The 20,291-nt window shown below is 37.9% G+C and overlaps 1 protein-coding gene across 2 annotated transcripts in view; it reads left to right on the top strand.

Annotated features, from left to right (window-relative positions):
• Positions 1-9,906: 9,906 nt before the first annotated feature.
• PLDP1 (phospholipase D P1) overlaps positions 9,907-20,291 on the top strand; it is a 349,866-nt gene continuing 339,481 nt past the window's right edge. Inside the window, exon 1 of one of the 2 annotated variants that reach the window (XM_089419470.1) lies at positions 9,907-10,476. In XM_089419470.1, the coding sequence (XP_089275596.1) occupies positions 10,249-10,476 (228 nt within the window). In that variant the 5' untranslated portion in view covers positions 9,907-10,248. The remainder of the gene's footprint in view (positions 10,477-20,291) is intronic. The other variant, XM_089419468.1, reaches the window with a different exon arrangement.

Here is a 20,291-nt window from a genome sequence, read left to right on the forward strand (position 1 = left end):
AGAGTGGATATGGAGGGGTTTAGAAGTTTTTACAAGTGTGGCTTCATGGAAGAGCCAAAATTCTAAAGAACCCAACTTAATGAAAAATGGGTTTACTTCATGCGGTGGGAATGAACTTGTGGGCCTATGAGCGAGGAGGCGTGGAAAATGCTACTAGGGATAAGTCATATTTGTGTTGGTGCCAAAATGATGTGGAACCACCTGAGTGTGGTGGGTTTTCCACATAGGTTCCATGTGGAAGCCACATGGCAGGTCTTGCCTATGTGCCAACATTAAGTGGTGAAACCTTAAAAGGGAATATCTTTTGATCCAAGCATTTGATTGGGGAAAAATTTGTATCGTTGGAAATCTCTTAATGCACTGAACACGATGGTTTTATCCAAAGTTATTTTCACTCATTTTGGAAGAGCGAGAAATTTGCTACCCCATTTCCATATCGAGACCATGGAAGTTGTTTTTAGAGCAAAGTAACACCTCCCATTTAGTCTAGTAGGAGCTAGGAGGTGGGAGGGAGTGTTATAGGGTAGTATCCGAGCCAAGTTCAATATTGGAACTTTGGAAATAAGATTTGAGTTATGTTACTATGAGCTAATAGAATGCTCAAGTTCAGCACTTGGACTGAAGGGGCCTAGGAAAAATAGTTTACAACTTTGTTATAGGGTGGCATGGAGTGAAATAATTATATTAATTGTTGATGTGTGTTGCTTGTATCATTTGAATTGTGGACTACATAATGTATGTGAGGTTTGTTTTTTATAAAAACATTATTTTCTAACATACATACTAACTTGAGAATTGGTAGTTTGGATAACCACATATCAATGGACTTATTGCAGTTGAACCAAGTAGATGGTAAATATGACTTCTTATGTTTTGATTGGATAATGGTTGTATGTGTATGACAACACATAAGAAGACAACAAACTAAATAGCAAGAGTAAAAGGAATGAGTAACAGAATGGTGTAGTATAGCACTGATAGGTCCTAGGATGGACATGAACATGACTCGTGGAGAAAAAGAGAGAAGAATGTTCCTCTGACTAGATGGATGCTCTTAGAAGTCTGAGAGATAAGCTAAGAAGTTGCAAGGATGACAATGAAAAGGTTTTTAAATCCCAGGAAAAGCAATTAGAAGTAAATGCAGTCATACTGCAAAGCTTATCAAATCGACAAAATCAACATGAACTAGGTGCCAACTACAAGTTTAGATCGGGCTCATAAAGACTCTGGAAACATGAGTTGAGGATTAGTGGTCTAGAAGGCAGCGGGTCTAAGAAAAGTAATAGGTAGGTAAGCAAGGATGCAATGAGAGGTGGAACTCCTTTGAGTACTCCGGAGAGGAGGACATGCAATCATGAGCAACTGTCTAGTGCTGCAACCAAAAGGTATTATCAACAGAAAATGAATGAAAAATATTTCATGGTGGAAGAGTTTAAGAAGGCGAATCCTCTTGCATTTGATGGAGAGGTAAAGAAGGTTGAGGAAGCAAAGGCATGACTGTTAGGAATGAAGAATTATTTCAAGGTCCATAATTATTCTGAAAATGTGAAGGAAACAGTAGCCATCTTCAACCTAAAGGTTAAGGTTGATATTTGGTGGTAATATTTGAGGAATGTAAAGGATATCAGAGAGAATTTTCCTGAAGGAGATTTGAGAGGTATTTCATGAAAAAGTACCTATCTGAGAGGTACTATGAGAGTAAGGCCAAGGAGTTTTGTGAGCACAAATTAGTGCAGTTGCTAGTTGATGAATATACAACCAGATTCCGAGAGCATTGAGATATGCATCTTACATCAAGGATGAGAAGACGAAGATTCAAAGGTATCTCAATGGGCTACCATAGGAATTTTGGGACAAAATAGAATTTGATAAGCCTAAAACCTTAGACGATGTCGTCAAGAAGTTGGGTATTATTACAAACAATCCAGGGACAAGTCTGATTTGAAGACTGATTAAAGAACGAAGGGAAAGCCAATTTTAAAGGCAAAGGACATAATTTTGTAGGACATTATCCAGGAAGAGGAAGTGTGAAGTTTGCACCGTAGCCAAGGGTAAGTTTTAACAGAAGACTTTTACTATTATTAATAAGGACCGACTTCCAAGACTTGTAGGAGAGGAAGTTGAGAGGTCTAAAGGAGGTTTGATGTAGTGTTGGACTTGTGGAGATAACCAATACAAGCACAAAGATTGTCCTCAGAGGCAGCGAATTGCTCCAAGAGTGTACAATTTAAAATAAGCAGAAACCATGAAGGATGTGGCTTAGAGTGTGCCACGAATTTATGCTATATTAGATAACCAACAAGTTGATCACCACACATCTGTGATCAAGATGGAAAGTATGATTAATAATCACCTGGTTTCAATTTTGATAGACACAACTTATAATTTCAATTATGTTAGCCCCAATATTGCAAAAAAGTGTTCATTACCGAGGAAAGCACACGAGGAATCATGGTTATTCCAATTGGACATGGGGACTAAGAAACGAGTCGAGCATGTGGTCAAGTCATACCCAGTTATACTTGACAGCATGATCACTTTAGTTGATTTGAACCTGCTACCATTGGGCCCATATTGCGTATTAATCGGCATGGACTTGTTGGAAAGACATAGGACCAAAGTCGATTGCTTCAACAAGTCAATCAAATGTCTTAGCAACATAGGGGGAAATATGACAGTGCAAGGAAAATTAAAACCAGTGATAATTCAATGAATAACAATGTTGTAATTGAAGTGGTGTAGTAGGAAGGGATGTAAGATGTTTGTTGTCCAAGCGACCAATGATTTAGACACTAGTGGCAACAGGTTGGAAGAGCACCTAGATTTAAAATGGTTTGGGGATATGTTTCCTAAGGATTGTTCCCAAATATTGAAATTGATTTCTCCATAAAGTTATTTCCATGATCAACAATAGTGTCGAAAGCACCATACCAAATGAGTACACAAAAACAGTAGAGTTAAAATTACAACTAAAGGAGATGTTGGACAAGGGATGCATCAGACCCAACTTATCGTCCCGAGGGGCACCTATATTATTTTACAAGAACAAGGATGGCACATTAAGGTTGTGTTTTGATTATAGGCAACTCAATAAAGCCACAATCAAGAACAAATATCCTTTGCCAAGGATTAATGATTTGTTTGACCGACTGAGAGGAATTGTGGTCTTCTCAAAGATCAATTTGAGGTCTCGGTACCATCAAGTACGCATCAAGGATGAAGACATCCATAAAACAATGTTTAGAACTAGGTATGGGCACTATGAATTTGTGATTGTGTCATTTGGGCTTACAAATTCCCAACAAAGTTCATGTGTTTAATGAAAAATGTGCTCAGTACAAAAAAGGACAAGTTTGTATTGGTTTTTATGAATGATATATTGGTTTATTAAAAATAAAGTAGCACGAAGAACATCTTGTGGTTGTATTGCAATTGTTGGGAGAGCACATGCTCTATGTAAAACTTATCAAATGTGACTTCTTCAAGTCACAAAATCAATATTTGGGATTGTTTCCAGGGAAGTAATAATAATGGATCTAGATAAGATCAAAGAAAAAATGGAGTGGCCTACTCTTCATAATGTGGCAGAAGTCAGATCCTTTATGGCATTGGCTAGTTACTATTAGAGGTTTATCTAGAATTTCTCAAAGATTGGGCACCTAATCACAGTGTTGCAAAAGAAAGGAATAAAATTTCAATGGACGATTGAGTGTGCAACCAACTTTGAAATATTTTCTCACACATGTACCGATATTAAGGATAACAAACCCAAAAAAAAATTATGGTGTGCATAGATGCCTGTAAAGATTCGGTGGGGTCTCGATGCAAGAAGGGCAGGTAGTATGCAATGAATGGAGAAAGTTGAATGAACACAACCATAATTATGTCCCATGTGATTTGGAATTAGTAGCTATAGTGCATGTGCTAAAAATGTGGAGGCATTACCTCCTTAGAAGAAAATCTACCCTGATGTTAGATCATGGAGGGCTATGGTGTCTATTTGATCAGTCCATGTTGAATGTGAGATGGGCAAGGTAGTTAGCCTTGATCAATGAGTTCGATTTTGAAATCAAACACATCAAAGGCAAGGAAAATAGGGTAGTTCATGCACTCAACAAAAGGCTACATATAACTCATGTGGAAACTATAAGTTCTTGTCAAGTTAACATCCAATAAAATATTAAAGAAGGAATACAGTAGGATGAACACTGCCAGTAAGTGAAATAACACTTGCAGTAAGATCATGAAGGGGCAATGGGAAAGAACTACTCTCTTATAGAGGATGGGCTGATAAATATCAAAAATAGGTGGTATATACCATGTATGGGCTACTTGAAGAAGCTCACCTTGGATGAATTCCATAAAAGAGTATATTCAGGTCATTCAGGTCATCCAGGTCATCATAAAATGATAAAAACTATGAAGTTGTATTATTGGTTAGGTATGAAAAAGGATGCAACTAAGTACATTGCAGAATGATTGGAGTGCCAACAGTGAAGGTGGAGTGTAGACATCTACTCGGATTTCTAAAGCTAATCCCCATTCCTGAGTGGAAGTGGGAAGTCATTTCAAAGGACTTCATCACTAAGATGCCAAGGAAAGTTATGCAACATTATGCCATAATAGTGGTGGTAGATAAGTTGAACATGGTTAGCACATTTTGTAGATATCATGTCCACTCACCAAGCAGGTGACATTGCCCATATTTTTATAAAACAAATAATCAGGTTAATGGTGTACCCAAGAAGATTATTTCAGATCAAGATGCTAATTAATTTAGATCAAAATTTTGGAAGGCATTGTTTGTTAGTTTTGGAACAGAGTTAGCCTTTAGGACAACGTACCACCCTCAAACAGATGGGCATAATGAAAGAGTCAACAAAGTGCTCGAATATATGCTCAAAAAGCATGTCATGTATCAACCTAAGAGATGAGAAGAAATCATACCCTTGGTAGAGTTTGCTTACAACAATGGGTGTCGAGAATCGTTAAAAATGAATCCATTTGAGGCTCTTTATGTCACGAAATGTAACACACCTATTAGTTGAAATGGTATAGTGAACAACTTGCATATTGGGCCACATATGTGAAATGGAACAAGAAGTAATTGCTATAAGACAAAAATTGAAGATAGCTTATGATAAGCAAAAGAGCTACGCAGATCAACAAAGCATGCACAAGGAGTTTCAAGTGGGGGAACATGTTTACCTCTGCATCAGACCAAGGAAAATTTCATTAAGTATTGGGTCATGTGCTAAGTTGGCACTAAGGTTTTGTAGAATGTTTCAAATCTTGGAGAAAGTGGGCTAGTGGCCTACATATTGGCCTTGCCACCCATAGCAAAGGCTCAAGACTTTTTCCATATTTCTTTACCTACAAAGTATGTGCGTGATACTAATCATGTTGTTGACTGGTCTATTGTGCAAGTGGAATCCAGGGGAGAATTCCAGCCAGAGCCATTGTGCATTCTAGATCAGAGGTAGATCGAGCTCTGGAATTGAGTAATTAAGCGAGTCAAGTTGCAGTAGAAGCACTTTGGACTAGATGAAGCCACATGGGAGATAGCTACGTAGATGAGGGTATGATACCCATATTTGTTTGTTGGCTAGGCAAATCTACACATACATGTAAATGTAAAAGTGTTATATGTATATAAAGATCTCCGTAAATTTTGTGTTTGGGTATAGAACACAGAGGATGGTGTTCCTCTAAGGGGGTGGAGTATGTGATAGCCCTTTTTGGTGACCCCTCTTGTAAATATTTTTATGTAGAATTGCAAATAATAATTTGTGAAAAAGTGACGGACTAAGAGAGAGGACACATATTCAGAGTTTTGGGAGCATAAGTTGCATGGCGAAACAACCAAGCTCAAAAGTGGCATTTAATTGGCCACCTATGATTTGGGACCTTTATTTTGATGAATTTAAAACGAATTGCATAAAGAGCATGAAATAACCATAAGTGAAACACACATGAAGACATGACAATATGGACACATGCACTAGAACTTGATAATCGAGTTTGCTCACAACACGTGAGTTATGTCTCCAAGCTCCACTTAACTAGTGTACCCATCTCCTTTAACACCTCCATACCTGTGATTCAAAGAAAATATGATATCTTTTTTTGTTGGAAGAAAACTGAGAGTGAACGACCCCATTGTGCTCGCTTGACCTGACCATCCCCCGTGGAGCACTACGCCTTCAATGACTCAATAGTCATGTTTTTGAAGAGTTATCGAGTCTAGGCATTAAATGTGTGTGTGTGTGTGTGTGTAGAGTAGAGAAGAGAAAAGAGAGGAGACCTTAGGGAGATTTACCTCCATAGAAGGATTTCTCCTACACTGCTTATTTGAACGAGACGGGGGAGCCATTTGCAGCCCTAACTCCCATTAACGCCCCCACACAACCTTGAGTTCAACATAATATTTGAATTTCTTACGATACTATAATCTCTTAGCTATAAGGGTTCCTGCAAAACCTTCCCTTCAAATTGAAGACTTTGGAAGTGTGTTGGCAATCCCCATTTTTCCTAAATAAGTTGTTTGAAAGCCTTGTTAGATAGAGATTCCTTTACCAAAAAACTGAAATTTTCCCACTGTAGTTTTTTAATAAAAATCTAAAATGAATGTTTCTTATTAGTCTCAACCTAAGGAGATGGGGTCTCATATCTGGGCAGATATAATCGAACCCCGCAATGGGAGACCACTAGAGGGGACATAATAGATTGAGTTGCACCCATCTCTGCTGTGCTCATAACCCGACGTAAAGGCAACAAATATGAAAAAGGCACATTCACCCATTCAATTGAAAGCAGCTACCAAACAAGTATAGTGAAAACCATAAGAGAAAACTGAGAATGTGAATAGGAAAGAGATGATGCAAAGGTGAAGAGGCGGTACCAGCAGATAGTACAACCACAAATGCTCACGAAGGACGGACACACAAAAATCCTGTAAGGGACAATACCTTTGAAGTCATCAACAACAAATGAAATTCTTTTTTGTTTGTATAGAAACCATATATCCATTTGTGCCTCCAAAGCACAAGCTCATGGGCTATATCAGTGCCTTGAACCCATGTGGTGGCGACATGAGAAGAAACAGTGCTTAGAGAAAACCTAGACTCCATCGTGCCTGTTCATATCTTCACCTTTCTTTAACTATATGACCTAATAATAAATCCATTTTAACCCCATAATCATTAAACACTGATAAATATAAACAAGTAGGTGTAAATCTCTTACAACTTAATAATTATGATGTTAACTAGTAAAAATAATAGAGAATATTAAATCTATTCACAAATTTATTTTATAAATTTAAAATGTAGATTTGGTGATTTTTCTTTACCAAATTATAAAAAAAATAAAAAAACAAAACATAAAATATTTAGTCTTCTTACCTACAATAATTATAAAACTAACTAACTAACTAACTATATATATACACCCACTAATTTTCATTGCATGAGATACTTTATTATGAATGAGATGTGCCATGTGTGTATCGGCTTATGAGGATGTAGAACATTTATTTTTAAAAAGCCCCTTCGCTACCTCCATATCGAAGGGTGTAATGGATATTCTAAAATTATGTGCCAATTGGGATTGTTCATTGATGGATGAATGCCTTTGGGAATGGTTCACAGAATACAAAGGACGACACACCCTTCCTTTCTATATATTTTGGGGTATTTGGCGTAGTAGGAACATGTGTATCTTTGATTCGGCCCCTATGGACATTCACATGACTTGCATTTAGATTGCTGCTTATTACAATGAAAATAGGTCTGATGGAGGACATGAACACTGATCGATAGTTACAGTTTAGATAGACAGATTCCCTGTTAGTTTTTTTTATGGCTCAACTTGCAATGGGATGTGCGAAAGTGGTGCTTATATTGTCTTACAATCGGGCAACCTTTATCATTTTTCCTAGAATAGTGGAATTGACACAAATACACGTGCATAGGTACTTGTTTTATGGGGGGTCCTCTTTTGTGCGAAGCGACTCCATATCGAAACACTGATGGTGTTTGGAGACTCCAAAGTGGTCTTGGATTGGATATAGAAACAATCTTCTTTTGCACCACACAAGATTATAAATTGGATGAAGAGAATTAGGGTGATCATGGATCGTTTAGTGACATATCTTTCAGACATATCTACAAGGAACAAAACATTGTTGCTGATAAATTATCAAAAGAAGACATCAATAGGCCACTTAGGGATATATATTACATCGCCTTCTACAACAATTCCGAGCATAGTTCGGGGCATTTTCTAGTTACATGGTATTCCTCGACACCCCATGTGATCAACAATTTTGTCTACATAATATTCAAACTTGCTATTGTTTTGAGACGTCGGGTGCATTTTTGTGTCATGTATCGACTATTGTTTCTATGTCTTTCTAGCTTTTTTCTAGATTTGATAACAGAGGTAATATTTGGTCTTTAGCTAGTTACAGTTGGAGGTAATGCATATGATAGAAGAAATAAGTGTAAGAAATGTAGGGAATATATATTCATCTAACGCTATATACGCGCACAATGTACATCTTTTCTGTTAATAGAATGATGATGATCCTTTCTTGAAAAAATGAATAAGATTTTAAACATAAATTAATGAGAACTTAAAAATAAGTCAGTAATAATAATTTAAGATAAAATAAAATAATATAAATAATATTAGTAAATAAAAATACATATTATTTATAGTTATTTTTAAAATAAAATGTTAAATTTTAAATGTTTTAGGTATAAAATTAATGATAAATATTATTAAAAAAATACATAAAATGAATATTATTGAAAGACATATCATTTTATTGAAGTTGATTTTTGGAATGATGACGATTGAAACAAACATATTTTTTAAATTTAAAGAAATATATTAATAATTCAAAATATTAAAACATTTCACAAATGCAAACTAAACTTCTTTAGAAATTATTAATAATTTATTTTAAATTATATATATATATACCATTAATAATAAGTTTATATATAAATCTATATAACAGTTTGAGTGGTTCTAATAGTTAAGAGTATGTGTTTTTTTCTAAGAGACCAAAGGTTCAAAACTAGAAGGGATAGAGTATGCATGTTTTCCTTACACCAATTTGGTGTCTGACTTGACCCTTTGTCCCATAAACAAAGAGATCTTATACACAAATTTGGTGTTTGCGGATCTTATACACCAATTTAGTGTCTAGCTTGGCCCCTTGTCCCACAAACAAAATTTTTTATACACCAATTTAGTGTCTCCCTTATAAATAATATATATATAATAATACAACATATATTCAGATTAACTACCAAAATCTAATAAATTTTAACTTTTTATTCCAGAACCAAAAAAATCTTTACACCAATTTAATGTTTGACTTTACTATAACCTAAATAATAATAATAAATAAATAAATATATATATTAAACCCAACCTATAATAAATATATTAACCACCAAAATCTAATAAATTTTATCACTTTCTTAAAACAAAGAAAATTAGTTTATCAAACCAACGATCTAAAAAGATGTTAGAAAAATCAACCCTCGCGTGAATGATCTAAGCAACAAGACCATTTCCTTGCGTTCATGGGTTTGAAACATCGCAGCTAGGGATTTTTCATTTTTTTCCGTAAAGACAATGTGCCAACATATGGGCGATGGCCGCCCGCCACTTAAAGGACGCGTGTTCCAAAGAGAGCAAGCCGAAAGGTATATGTTGACTAACGCGCAGAGTAGGCACAACCTCCCATCTCCAGTTATAATTGCAAAGGGCAATAAATTGGTTTATTTAAATCCTTTCGAGGAATCTTGCATTCCAGATGCGATTCCTTCAATAGGATGTTTTAAGTATATTTATCCATTTATATAATATGTGTGATTATTTTAGATGTCAGCGGTAAATATATATGATTATTTTATCTTGACAAGTTTCAAACCCTCGGAGAGTTTTAAGACATATATCTCTCCAATTTCGCAACTCATGAAGGTGGAAGAAATTGCACTCCAGAGTTCCTTCGAAGCACGCCAACGCTGGCTTGCGTGGGCTGCACCATTTAACTCCATTTAACTCGGAAACCTCATTCAATATTCATTATTTTTAATTCTCTTCAAGGATTGAGCCTGCGGGAACTCGGACGCTTATTTCAGGCGAAGGGTGGGATCTGCAAAGTCACTGCCACAATCTCAGGATTCAATAAGCCCGCAGGCGTCGAGAATTGGTTTAATTAAAGTCAGAATGGGAAAAGGCGAAGGAATTTCGGAGCATTACGGCTCGGGTTCGAGTCCCCGGTACGTTCAGATGCAGAGCGAGCCAACGCCCTCTGCGTCGGATCTCCACCGGCACGAAGGCGAGCGGATTTTCGAGGAATTGCCCCGGGCAACCGTAGTCGAAGTGTCGAGGCCGGACTTGAACGATCTCAGCCATATTCAGCTTGTTTATACTATCGAAATTGAGTACAAGCAGGTGTGGATCTCCTGTTTCTTCTTGGAATGTGCAATTAATATTATTTTGTGGATCTTGCGTTTCTTTTTCAAAGGCACACTATATTTTATTTTTATGGCTTGTTTTACCTGAATTACGGCACAATATGGAAGCATTTGTAGTTTTGTTCAGTTAATGATCCAGAATAGTGCTTAGATTGCCCGAGGCGCTACAATTGGAGGTGACTACGGGGAAAATTGAACCTGAGATCTGTTTCTTCTTTAAAGATGCATTTAATTTTGTTTTTATGTTTAATTTCGCCTAAAATGCAGCACAATCTGCGAGCTTTCGAAAACTTCTTGTATTTCAAGCTTCGAAGCAGTGCGTTGAGCGCTCTAGGAGCTATGATTTTAAGCGACTCCGGCCAAAATTGAACCTAAGGCCTGTGTTTTTTGTTTGTTAAAGAAGCATTTGATTTTATTTGGTCAGTTTTACCTGCATTACTGTACAATTTGCAAGATTTTGTATTTTCGTTCTATTTATTGTCGGAAAAATTGTGCAGACTCCTTTAGGAGCTATACGTAGAAGTCACTCCGGGGAAACTTGAGCCTGATACATGTTTCTTCTTTGAAGACGCATTTGATTTTGTTTTTATGGCCAATTTTAATTGAAATATGTCAAATCTTGCAAGCTTTTGTAATTTAATACTATTAAATGGCGTAGAACAGTGCAGAGTCCTCGAGGAACTTTATTTCGAAGTCTTTCCAGGAACAAATGAATCTGGGACCTGTTTCTTCTTTAAAGACGCGTTTGATTTTCTTTTCGTGGTCAGTTTTACCTGAATTACGACACAATTTTCAAGCTTTTGTGATTTTATTCTATTACAGGCCCAAAACAGTGTGTAGAGTGACCTAGGAGGTATAATTTCTACAGACTCTGGGGACTATTCCACCTGAGACCAGTTTCTTCTTTAAAGAAGTGTTTGATTATATTTTTATGGTCACATGTACTTGAATCACAGCATAATTTGTTAGCTTTTGTAATCTTTTTCTTTCAATGGTTCAAAACAGTGTGCAGATTGCCCTGGGAGCTATACTTTGAAGTGACTTCAGGGAAAATTAAACTTGATACCTGTTTCTTCTTTGAAGAAGCATTTTGTTTTACTTACATGGTCATTTTTACCTGAATTAGGGCACAATTTGCAAGATGTTGGTTTGAGACTGTGTAGAGTGGCATTGGAGCTATAATTTGACCTTTGATGTGACTCCGGGAAAAATTAAACTTGATACCTGCTTCTTCTTTAAATAAGAAATATTTTATTTATATGGTCAGTTTTACCTGAATTATAACAACTTGCAAGCTTTTGTAAATTTTTTCGTTCAATGGTCAAAAACAAGTGTGCGGATAGAGGACCTATAATTTGAAGTGACTCCGGGGAAAATTAAGCCTGATACCTGTTTCTTTTTTAAAGAAGCATTTTGTCTTTATTTATATGGTCAGTTTTACCTGAAATACAGCACAATTTGTGAGCTTTTGCGAGTTTATTCTATTTTAATGGTCTGAAACATTGTGTAGAGTCATGAGTGCCCTAGTAGCTAGAATTTGAAGTAACTGCAGAAAATTGGACCCAAGATCCATTTCTTCATTAGAGATGCATTTGATTTTGTTTTTATGGTCAATTTTACCTGAACTGAGGCACAATTTGGAAGCTTCTGTAATTTTTTCCTATTTAATGGTCTGAAACAGTGTGTGGGCTGCCTTAGGACTTGGGAGCTATAATTTGAAGTAACTCTAGGGAAGATTGATTCTGCGACCTGTTTCTTCTTTAAAGACACATTTGATAGATGTATTTGTTTTTCAGCAACATTTTTATATTTTTGCCTCTTGCTGCCCTGAAGATGAGTGAAACCTTCATTCAAAATGTATTGCGAAAAATGTTGGTTACACAATCATAAACCAGAAAAATCATGGACAAAATATCAATTTGTGACATGCTCCGTTCCCATATTTATTTTAATTATCAATTTTACCTTATGGGTTTGAAATTTTGGGCTATTTAATTGCCCTAAACAGTGGGCACTGTCCAGAGTGCCCAGGAGTTGTATTTTATAGTGACTCCGGGGAAAACTGATTATGAGATTTGTTTATTTTACGAAGCCACATTTAATTTCATTTTTATGGCCATTTATGCCTGATTTTCAGCACAATTTGCAAGGTTTTGTAAGTTTGCTCTGTTTTAATGCTCTGAAACAATGTGTAAAGTGTCTAGGAGATATAACTTGAAGTGCCTCTTAGGAAAATTGAACCTGAGACCTGTTCCTTTTTTTTAAGTCCCATTTAGTGTTATTTTTTATTGCCTATTTTAGTTGAAGACAACATAAGTTGCAAGCTTTTGAAATTTTGTTGTATGTAATTTTGTGAAACAATGGGTACGGTGCTGTAGGACGTATATCTTTTGGCCACTGCAGGAGTTGAAAGAGTGGCCCTTACTCAAATTTGGATATTGTAAGCCCAACTTATGGGTAGATAGTTGGTGATAATTTTCTTGGTTCGATCAAATGCCATTCTGTTTGCGATTTTCAATTCTCATCAACACCTATGCTCTCATGTTTGGGCTTCAAAAATGCCTTTGATAGTTGATACATTTTTTTGAAGAATCTTAGGGCCAGAAACTATGTGCAATAGAACACCACAATGAGTGGTCTTTTAAAAACAAGCTGTATCTAAGAGCTTAGCCATCCTGATTGAGATGAATTTGTGCGCTTCCAATTCCTCCAATATACTCTTGATCAACAAAAGCCCCTTTCACCTTCACATGGCCCAGAGTTACAATAAAATTTGTAAATCAAGAATCGTTCAAGATTCCTCCCTAGTGGGGCTCTAAAGTGGATTGAGTTCTTGAAGTACTTTCTATGCTTCATTCTCTTATAGTGCTTGGACAATTCATTTGGGACAAAGTGTTTGGGCTTGTGTATGTGTCTTGATGATCCCCATGCCTCCCTAGCCTCCAAGAATGAAACATAAGTTCCTGTGAACATGATCAAAACTTTTGTGCTTTTGTTTACAGTGGCTTGGAGAAAGCTTTCTTGAGCCATTGGTCAACGCTGGTAGAAGGCACCCAACACGAGTAGTAAACATGGGTGAATGATAAGACCTTCATGCGTATTTGGAATTTAATAGCCTAATGTGATGAGTTTTGTCAACCAGTCCCAATCTTATTTCCAATTGTTGAATATCCACATCCCATATGTCTTAAGGCGATGATTGAAACATGAAAATAATGTTAAAGAGCTTGAAAATCTAGTTAGGTTGGAACCAAGCCAAACATTGATCGGTAAGCCAAGTAATTGGGTCTTGCAAATTGTCTATAACATTGATTTAGCCCACTAGATCCCAGAGCCTGAAGCATCATAGTATGTGGTGAACACATTGAGCCAATTCATGGTAGAGCCAAGGTAGTCTAAATTAAGAGCTCTCAAGCATGTGCTGCAACATTTGAAGGGTGCTATTCACTAGATGGAACCCACTTTCATTCATTGTGGTAATTAGAGTTGCATTAAGCTCTTTGAGAATTTGGTTTTCCATGATGGATCCAGGCATAACAAGGTCATTGTTTTAAAACCAGGCTGGTCCGAATCGGACTCGGCCTGGTCGACCGAGCCGGATCCCTGCTCGGGCCGGCTTGGTACAAAAACCGGTTTGAAGGCCGGTCCCTTACCGAACCGGCCGAGCCAGACACCGACTCGGCCGAGCCCATTATAACCAGGTGAGTCCTTGTGTTTCTGCTGCTGCGTTGATGACACTGGTAAGTACTAGATAGTAGAAATGCATCACATCATACATATTTTGTGAAATTTTGGAGAGTTTGATTTTCTTTTCCTATACATTTTAGACTTTTTTTACAGTTATGTCTTGTATCATGAAACTCGTATTTTTCAAGGTCAGGAATAAAAAAAACCAAAAATAATACAAGTCGTAAAGAAAGAAATTTCTACCAGTGATAAAAGTAATAAAATGGGAATTGGAATGACAACCTGTACAGTGCATGAAAGGAGTTGGTGCTATACAACTCTTGGGATTAAGTGAACTGTCCTCCCTTATTGACTATTGTAAACTCACACAAATGTGACCGTAATGTTATCTGCAGAAGTATCTATAGCAATAGGATCTTCTGCAAACACAGTATTTTCCATATTTGCATTGTAAGACTTGTTTATAGAGATGCCAAAAACATTGAATTTCAAGGGTTGTATAGTCGATCAGTTTCTGTACTGCTTTTCTAAACTTTTCTCTTTTCTAAACAAATTTACAATGCTCCATGGCAATGAAAGGACTCAGTATGAAAATAATGTTCACATGTTCGAAGAGTTATGAGGAGAGCAACAATATGTCTTAGTATGCCTTGTCACCTTCACATCTAGATATATCATATAATAGATATATTCATGAGCATACTTTGATCATATGCTGTCTTCTCTCTATATTCTAATGCTTTGAGTTTGGAAACATGAATGAAAATCTTTAAAAATATGTTTTTTTCATAAAAAAATAAATATTTAATGTAATTTTTACAAAGACCGAGTCGTGATTGAGTCATTGAAATCAACTAGGCCGAGTTGATACCGAGTTGGAGTCAGAGTCGGAGTTGACCCTCGGCAGGTTCCAAATCCGAGTCAGAGTTCTAAAACTATGATCAAGTTCGAATATCATTTCTTATGGGATGTGGTATAGAGGAAAACAATGATCTTGGAGTATATTCCTTCATATTTATAGGTGGTTGATGTTCTGATAAAGCCCCTGTTAAAATTGGCAACTAGGGCCAAATTCCACTTTGGACAGCCCATTTGATGGAGATGATGATTGCATTAAATTCCTCTTTTCGAGAGGACGAAAATCGACCTAAAGATCATCAAAATTGGACAAGCCGAAATGTGTTTTTGGATTAAAGCCCTCATATATGCAAATTGACAAGGTTGACTTGGGGTAATATAATCAAGTGAAACCTCTCTCCTATAAAAGGAAGAGTCCTCCACCTTATTCGACACATCCAAAAAGAGTGCATTCATCTCTTGTGTAAATCTTCAGAGGCAGCCGTAGCTTGGAGAAGCAAGGAGGACGAGTTGTTTGGGTCCGTTCTTTGGTCAATTGGTCTCCCACAGGTTCGAGTTCGGAGCAGGCAGCTAGCCACAGGCTTAAGGGCAGTTCTGGGTGATGTTTTGGCATGATTTTTGGGTAAGAAATTCTCCAAGAGCAGGCCGCATTCTTTGTGTGGAGCCACAGATCAGGATGCTGGTTTAAAAGTGAGTTTGGGGTTTATTTGTGCATGTTTTGTATTCTGGTTTGGGCCGCAGGAAAGGCTGCTACAGCAGCAAGTATGGAGGCACGTGTGGAAGGGCCGAATGGCCTAATCTAGCCCTTTACCTCAGTCGCAATCAAGGAGAGTAGGCCGCAGTCTAAACAGAGGGTATAATCCTAGTTTGTGAGCAGATTCTTGTTGCTGTTAGCATGGGACTGCTGTAGGGTGCCTTGAAGAGAAGCTGCAAGTCCTAGATCATTGTTGGATGTCTTGAAAAGGACAGCAAAGGGTGCAGCTCATTGGAAGAAGGTTACTCAGTGACTCTTAGGAACCCTAACCAGGCAGTAAGCTTCAGGGCTGTTTTGAATAGTAATTTAGCAAGTCTATTTTTGACTTATATTATTGTACTCTCTCTCTCTCTGTTGGGGCATTTGATATAATAATAAGAAGATTTTATCGAAGGGTTTTTAACTTTTTCGGCATCATGGGGTTTTTCCTTGGCATTTGCCAAATTCTGGTGTTTCCTTGTCTTGGCTTGTCTTTCCACATATGTTTCCTTAGTTATTATAAACAGAACTTGAGTAAATTCCAATGCCTGGAATTGGATCAACTGCTGCCAGCTTTTACGCATACTTGAATTTCCAGGCAAGCCTTCCTCAAGATTGATACAACTTACATATATGTCATGTCACCTAAAGAAGTTCTGTTGAGTATGAGAAGTAGACTTTAAAGTAATACTTGGTGTGCACCTGGCCTTCCGTCCCTTTTGTCGGCGGCGTTCTCCTGGCCTTAATTGGCTGGGTCGCGGCTCCGGCGCTGTTACTTTGAAAAAATTAGAGTGCTCAAAGCAAGCTTATGCTCTGAATACATTAGCATGGAATAACGTGATAGGAGTCTGGTCCTATTGTGTTGGCCTTGGGGACCGGAGTAATGATTAATAGGGACTGTCGGGGGCATTCATATTTCATTGTCAGAGGTGAAATTCTTGGATTTATGAAAGACGGACCACTGCGAAAGCATTTGCCAAGGATGTTTTCATTAATCAAGAACGAAATTTGGGGGCTCGAAGACGATCAGATACCGTCCTAGTCATCAGTGACATTCTCTTCAAAACAGTCATTAGTATGAACCTCTTAACAGGAAAAAAACCCAGGTCTACCACATGGCCATTTGGCCTTCCTTCTGAAGAAGACCAAGAGCTATATGAACGAGATTCTTTTGTGAAGGACATCTTTGGATTGCGGAAGTTACATCTGAGGCCTAATATATTCGATCTTCCTTTCTGGTATTAGTGGTGCAATCAAGCTTAATCTTTGTGAATGTGGGCTTGAAGATTTCAGCCTAGATAAATAGTAGCTTGTTTTGAAAGCCTTGTTGTTCATGAGCCTGCCAAAAGGAGGACAAGCCGTCTTGTGCAATTATTAGACACTAAATTCGGTGAAGCAACTACAGTGGATCTTGGCATGCAAGAAACAACTAATCAGTAAGCTAGAGTTTATGTTAAGAATGATTTGTTTTGAAGTGTTTAACTCTTGTAGACACATCAAGTTGTCATCTTGAGCAAGGATTTCAATATGCAGTGCTGATTTGCAAGAGGAGGTTCCAGTAGTAATGTCTGTAATAGCAACAGTTACATCAAGGTTTGACAACGGTGTGAAGTCTGGATGACAGCAAGAGTGTTTACTTTGCAGACTTTTGAATGTGTATTAGTTTCATTGGCACCTGCTTTATAATCATTGCCTGCAAGTCAAAAGTATAGTGACACTCCTTTCAGTAAGGAAGAAGATTGCATCTGTTGTATTGAATGGCATCAAAGGCATTGTTCCAGAATTAACTCCAGCATCCCATTGTCATTATTCTAGCAGACTACAGTAGGTATCTATACAGCAGTTGTCAGTAAGGGTGGTTTTACAGTTTCGTCACCTCCTTGCAGCATGATAAAGTCTCATCTTAAAGATGAAGTGCAGATTGATAAAGGCTTAATGACCAACTGAAGTAAGACTTCAGAGGGAGCTCTAGAATCCCTGTCAAAATAAGTTTGATGACTCTTCTTGTCTGATAAAGGCAAGACATGACCACTGATTATGATTATAATGACTCTGATGATGTCTTAAGAAACTACATGGAAGCTGCATAATCATGATTGATGATTTTGGCAAATGGACCTAAGGATCTATAGCAGAAAAAGGGATAGGTTACAGGTGGCTCAATGATTATGTTACTTATATTCGGAGGGAGTTATGATCGAGACATGATTGGACTATAAAAGATGCAGCTATTGATGATGTCTGATGGATGACCCTCTCGTTTATCAATGTAAGAGGGAGTTGACTTTTAAAGTCAAGATGGAAGACCTAGCCTTGATACTCTATTTTCTACTATTAAAGGTCTGATGAATTGCTGGTCTGAATATGTATATCTTGTGGGATCCCTGGTAATCACCCTACCAGTCATATGCCTCGCTACGAAGGCTTTGAGTCGGTTTAAGGACGAGCCTCATATATTAGCTACTTAGTGAGATATCTCTGTGATTCTATTGTCTATAATCTGAGATACACCACTAGAATCTAAGATTCCTTGGATATTCTTATGTTGGCTCAGGTGGCAGTATGTTGGATGAAAAGAGCTCATCTAGTGCTATTAAGTCGCTCTGGAAGCACTATTGAGGTTGAATGTATATAGCAGCAAGTATGGCTTATTACGAAGTCAGTTGGTTGAGGAAGCTCCTTAGTAAGCTATTTGAGCACATGCTGATATCCACCGTTGTATTCTTGAATGGGTTTCATTTTTGAGAATCCATGTTCCACGACAGATCCAAGCAATGGAAACTGCTTTATTTTGATATGGTATATTGGAAGAGCTGCCAAGATTCATCATTGTTGATTGAATGAGCAGATTATTGTCATCCTGACATAGCCACCACTTGGTAAGGTCAAAATTATCTTCCTTCAGAAAGAGGTTGGAATTCATGGATAGACCCTGGGGTACTTGTTGAGCTATGAGCGACCACAGGGTGAGTGGTTCACCTTCCCCTTCTATTGATGACATATGCATAGGATGAGTGGTTCACCTTCTTCTGCGGATACCCCAGTGAAAGATGCATATAGGCATCTGTCGGTTGTCACATGTGGACATGTCGGTGGGATGTGGTTCATCCTTTTCCCACATGTAAGATGTTCATTCCCTACGGTTGATGGTTGACATGTCAGTGGGATGTGGTTCATCCTTTCCCCACGTGTAGGATCCTTCCTACGATTTTTGATTGGCATGCATGTAGGATGTCGTTCGTCCTTTCCCTACTCTTGGTGGTATGCATGCACGTAGGATGTGGTTTATCCTTTCCCTATGATGGTTGTGACATGTGACTGTAGGATGTGGTTCATCCTTTCCCTACGTGTGGTTGTGAGTAGGATGTGATTTATTCTTTCCCAGTTGTTGCCCCAACATCATCCTACCCATCATTGTTGATTGAATGAGCAAATTATTGTCATCCTGACATAGCCACGTGGTAAGGTCAAAATTATCTTCCTTCAGAAAGAGGTTGGAATTCATGGATAGACCCTGGGGTACTTGTTGAGCTATGAGCGACCATAGGGTGAGTGGTTCACCTTCCCCTGTGACAGTTGACATGTGTGTAGGGTGAGTGGTTCACCTTCCCCTTCTATTGATGACATGTGCATAGGATGAGTGGTTCACCTTCTCCTGCGGATACCCTAGTGAGAGATGCATATAGGCATCTGTTGGTTGTTACATGTGGACATGTCGGTGGGATGTGGTTCATCTTTTCCCCACATGTAGGATGTTCATTCTTACAGTCGATGGTTGACATGTCAGTGGGACGTGGTTCATCCTTTCCCCACGTGTAGGATCCTTCCTACGATTTTTGATTAGCATGCATGTAGGATGTCGTTCGTCCTTTCCCTACTCTTGGTGGTATGCATGCACGTAGGATGTGGTTTATCCTTTCCCTATGATGGTTGTGACATGTGACTGTAGGATGTAGTTCATCCTTTCCCTACATGTGGTTGTGAGCAGGATGTGATTTATTCTTTCCTTGCTGTTGCCCCAACATCATCCTACCCATGTAGTCCGGGACACATGGGAAGTACCTCTCATCGAGCCAATGAGTTGGCAAAAGTAGTTAGGGACCGTAGCACTACCGATGGACACATCGTGTACTGCTGTACTCCCTATGTCTAGGATGCATGATGTTTAACAACTTGATCTAAGATCAAGTCTTATTGAGGTTCTACCTCTAGACTGACTTTTGTCAGTGGAGAGTGGTAGGGTCTTGTGACTAACTCTCGATCGATTCTTCTTCATTATCTATATCATTGTTCAACAGAGCAGAAATGAGTTACAAAGATGGTACATGACGACATGATGGCATGATGATCGATGATGATGGATGGATTGGCAGGTGGAGTTCTCCCAAGTTGAGAGGGAGTGTTAAAATTGACAACTAGGGCCAAATTACACTTTGGACAACTCATTTGATGGAGATGATGATTACATTAAATTCTCTTTTTGAGAGGTCCAAAATCGACCTAAAGATCATCAA

Source organism: Pinus tabuliformis, chromosome 4_1, assembly GCF_031772625.1.
Source record: "Pinus tabuliformis cultivar Carrire ecotype Pingquan chromosome 4_1, CPIR1, whole genome shotgun sequence".
NCBI classification, from domain to species: domain Eukaryota; kingdom Viridiplantae; phylum Streptophyta; class Pinopsida; order Pinales; family Pinaceae; genus Pinus; species Pinus tabuliformis.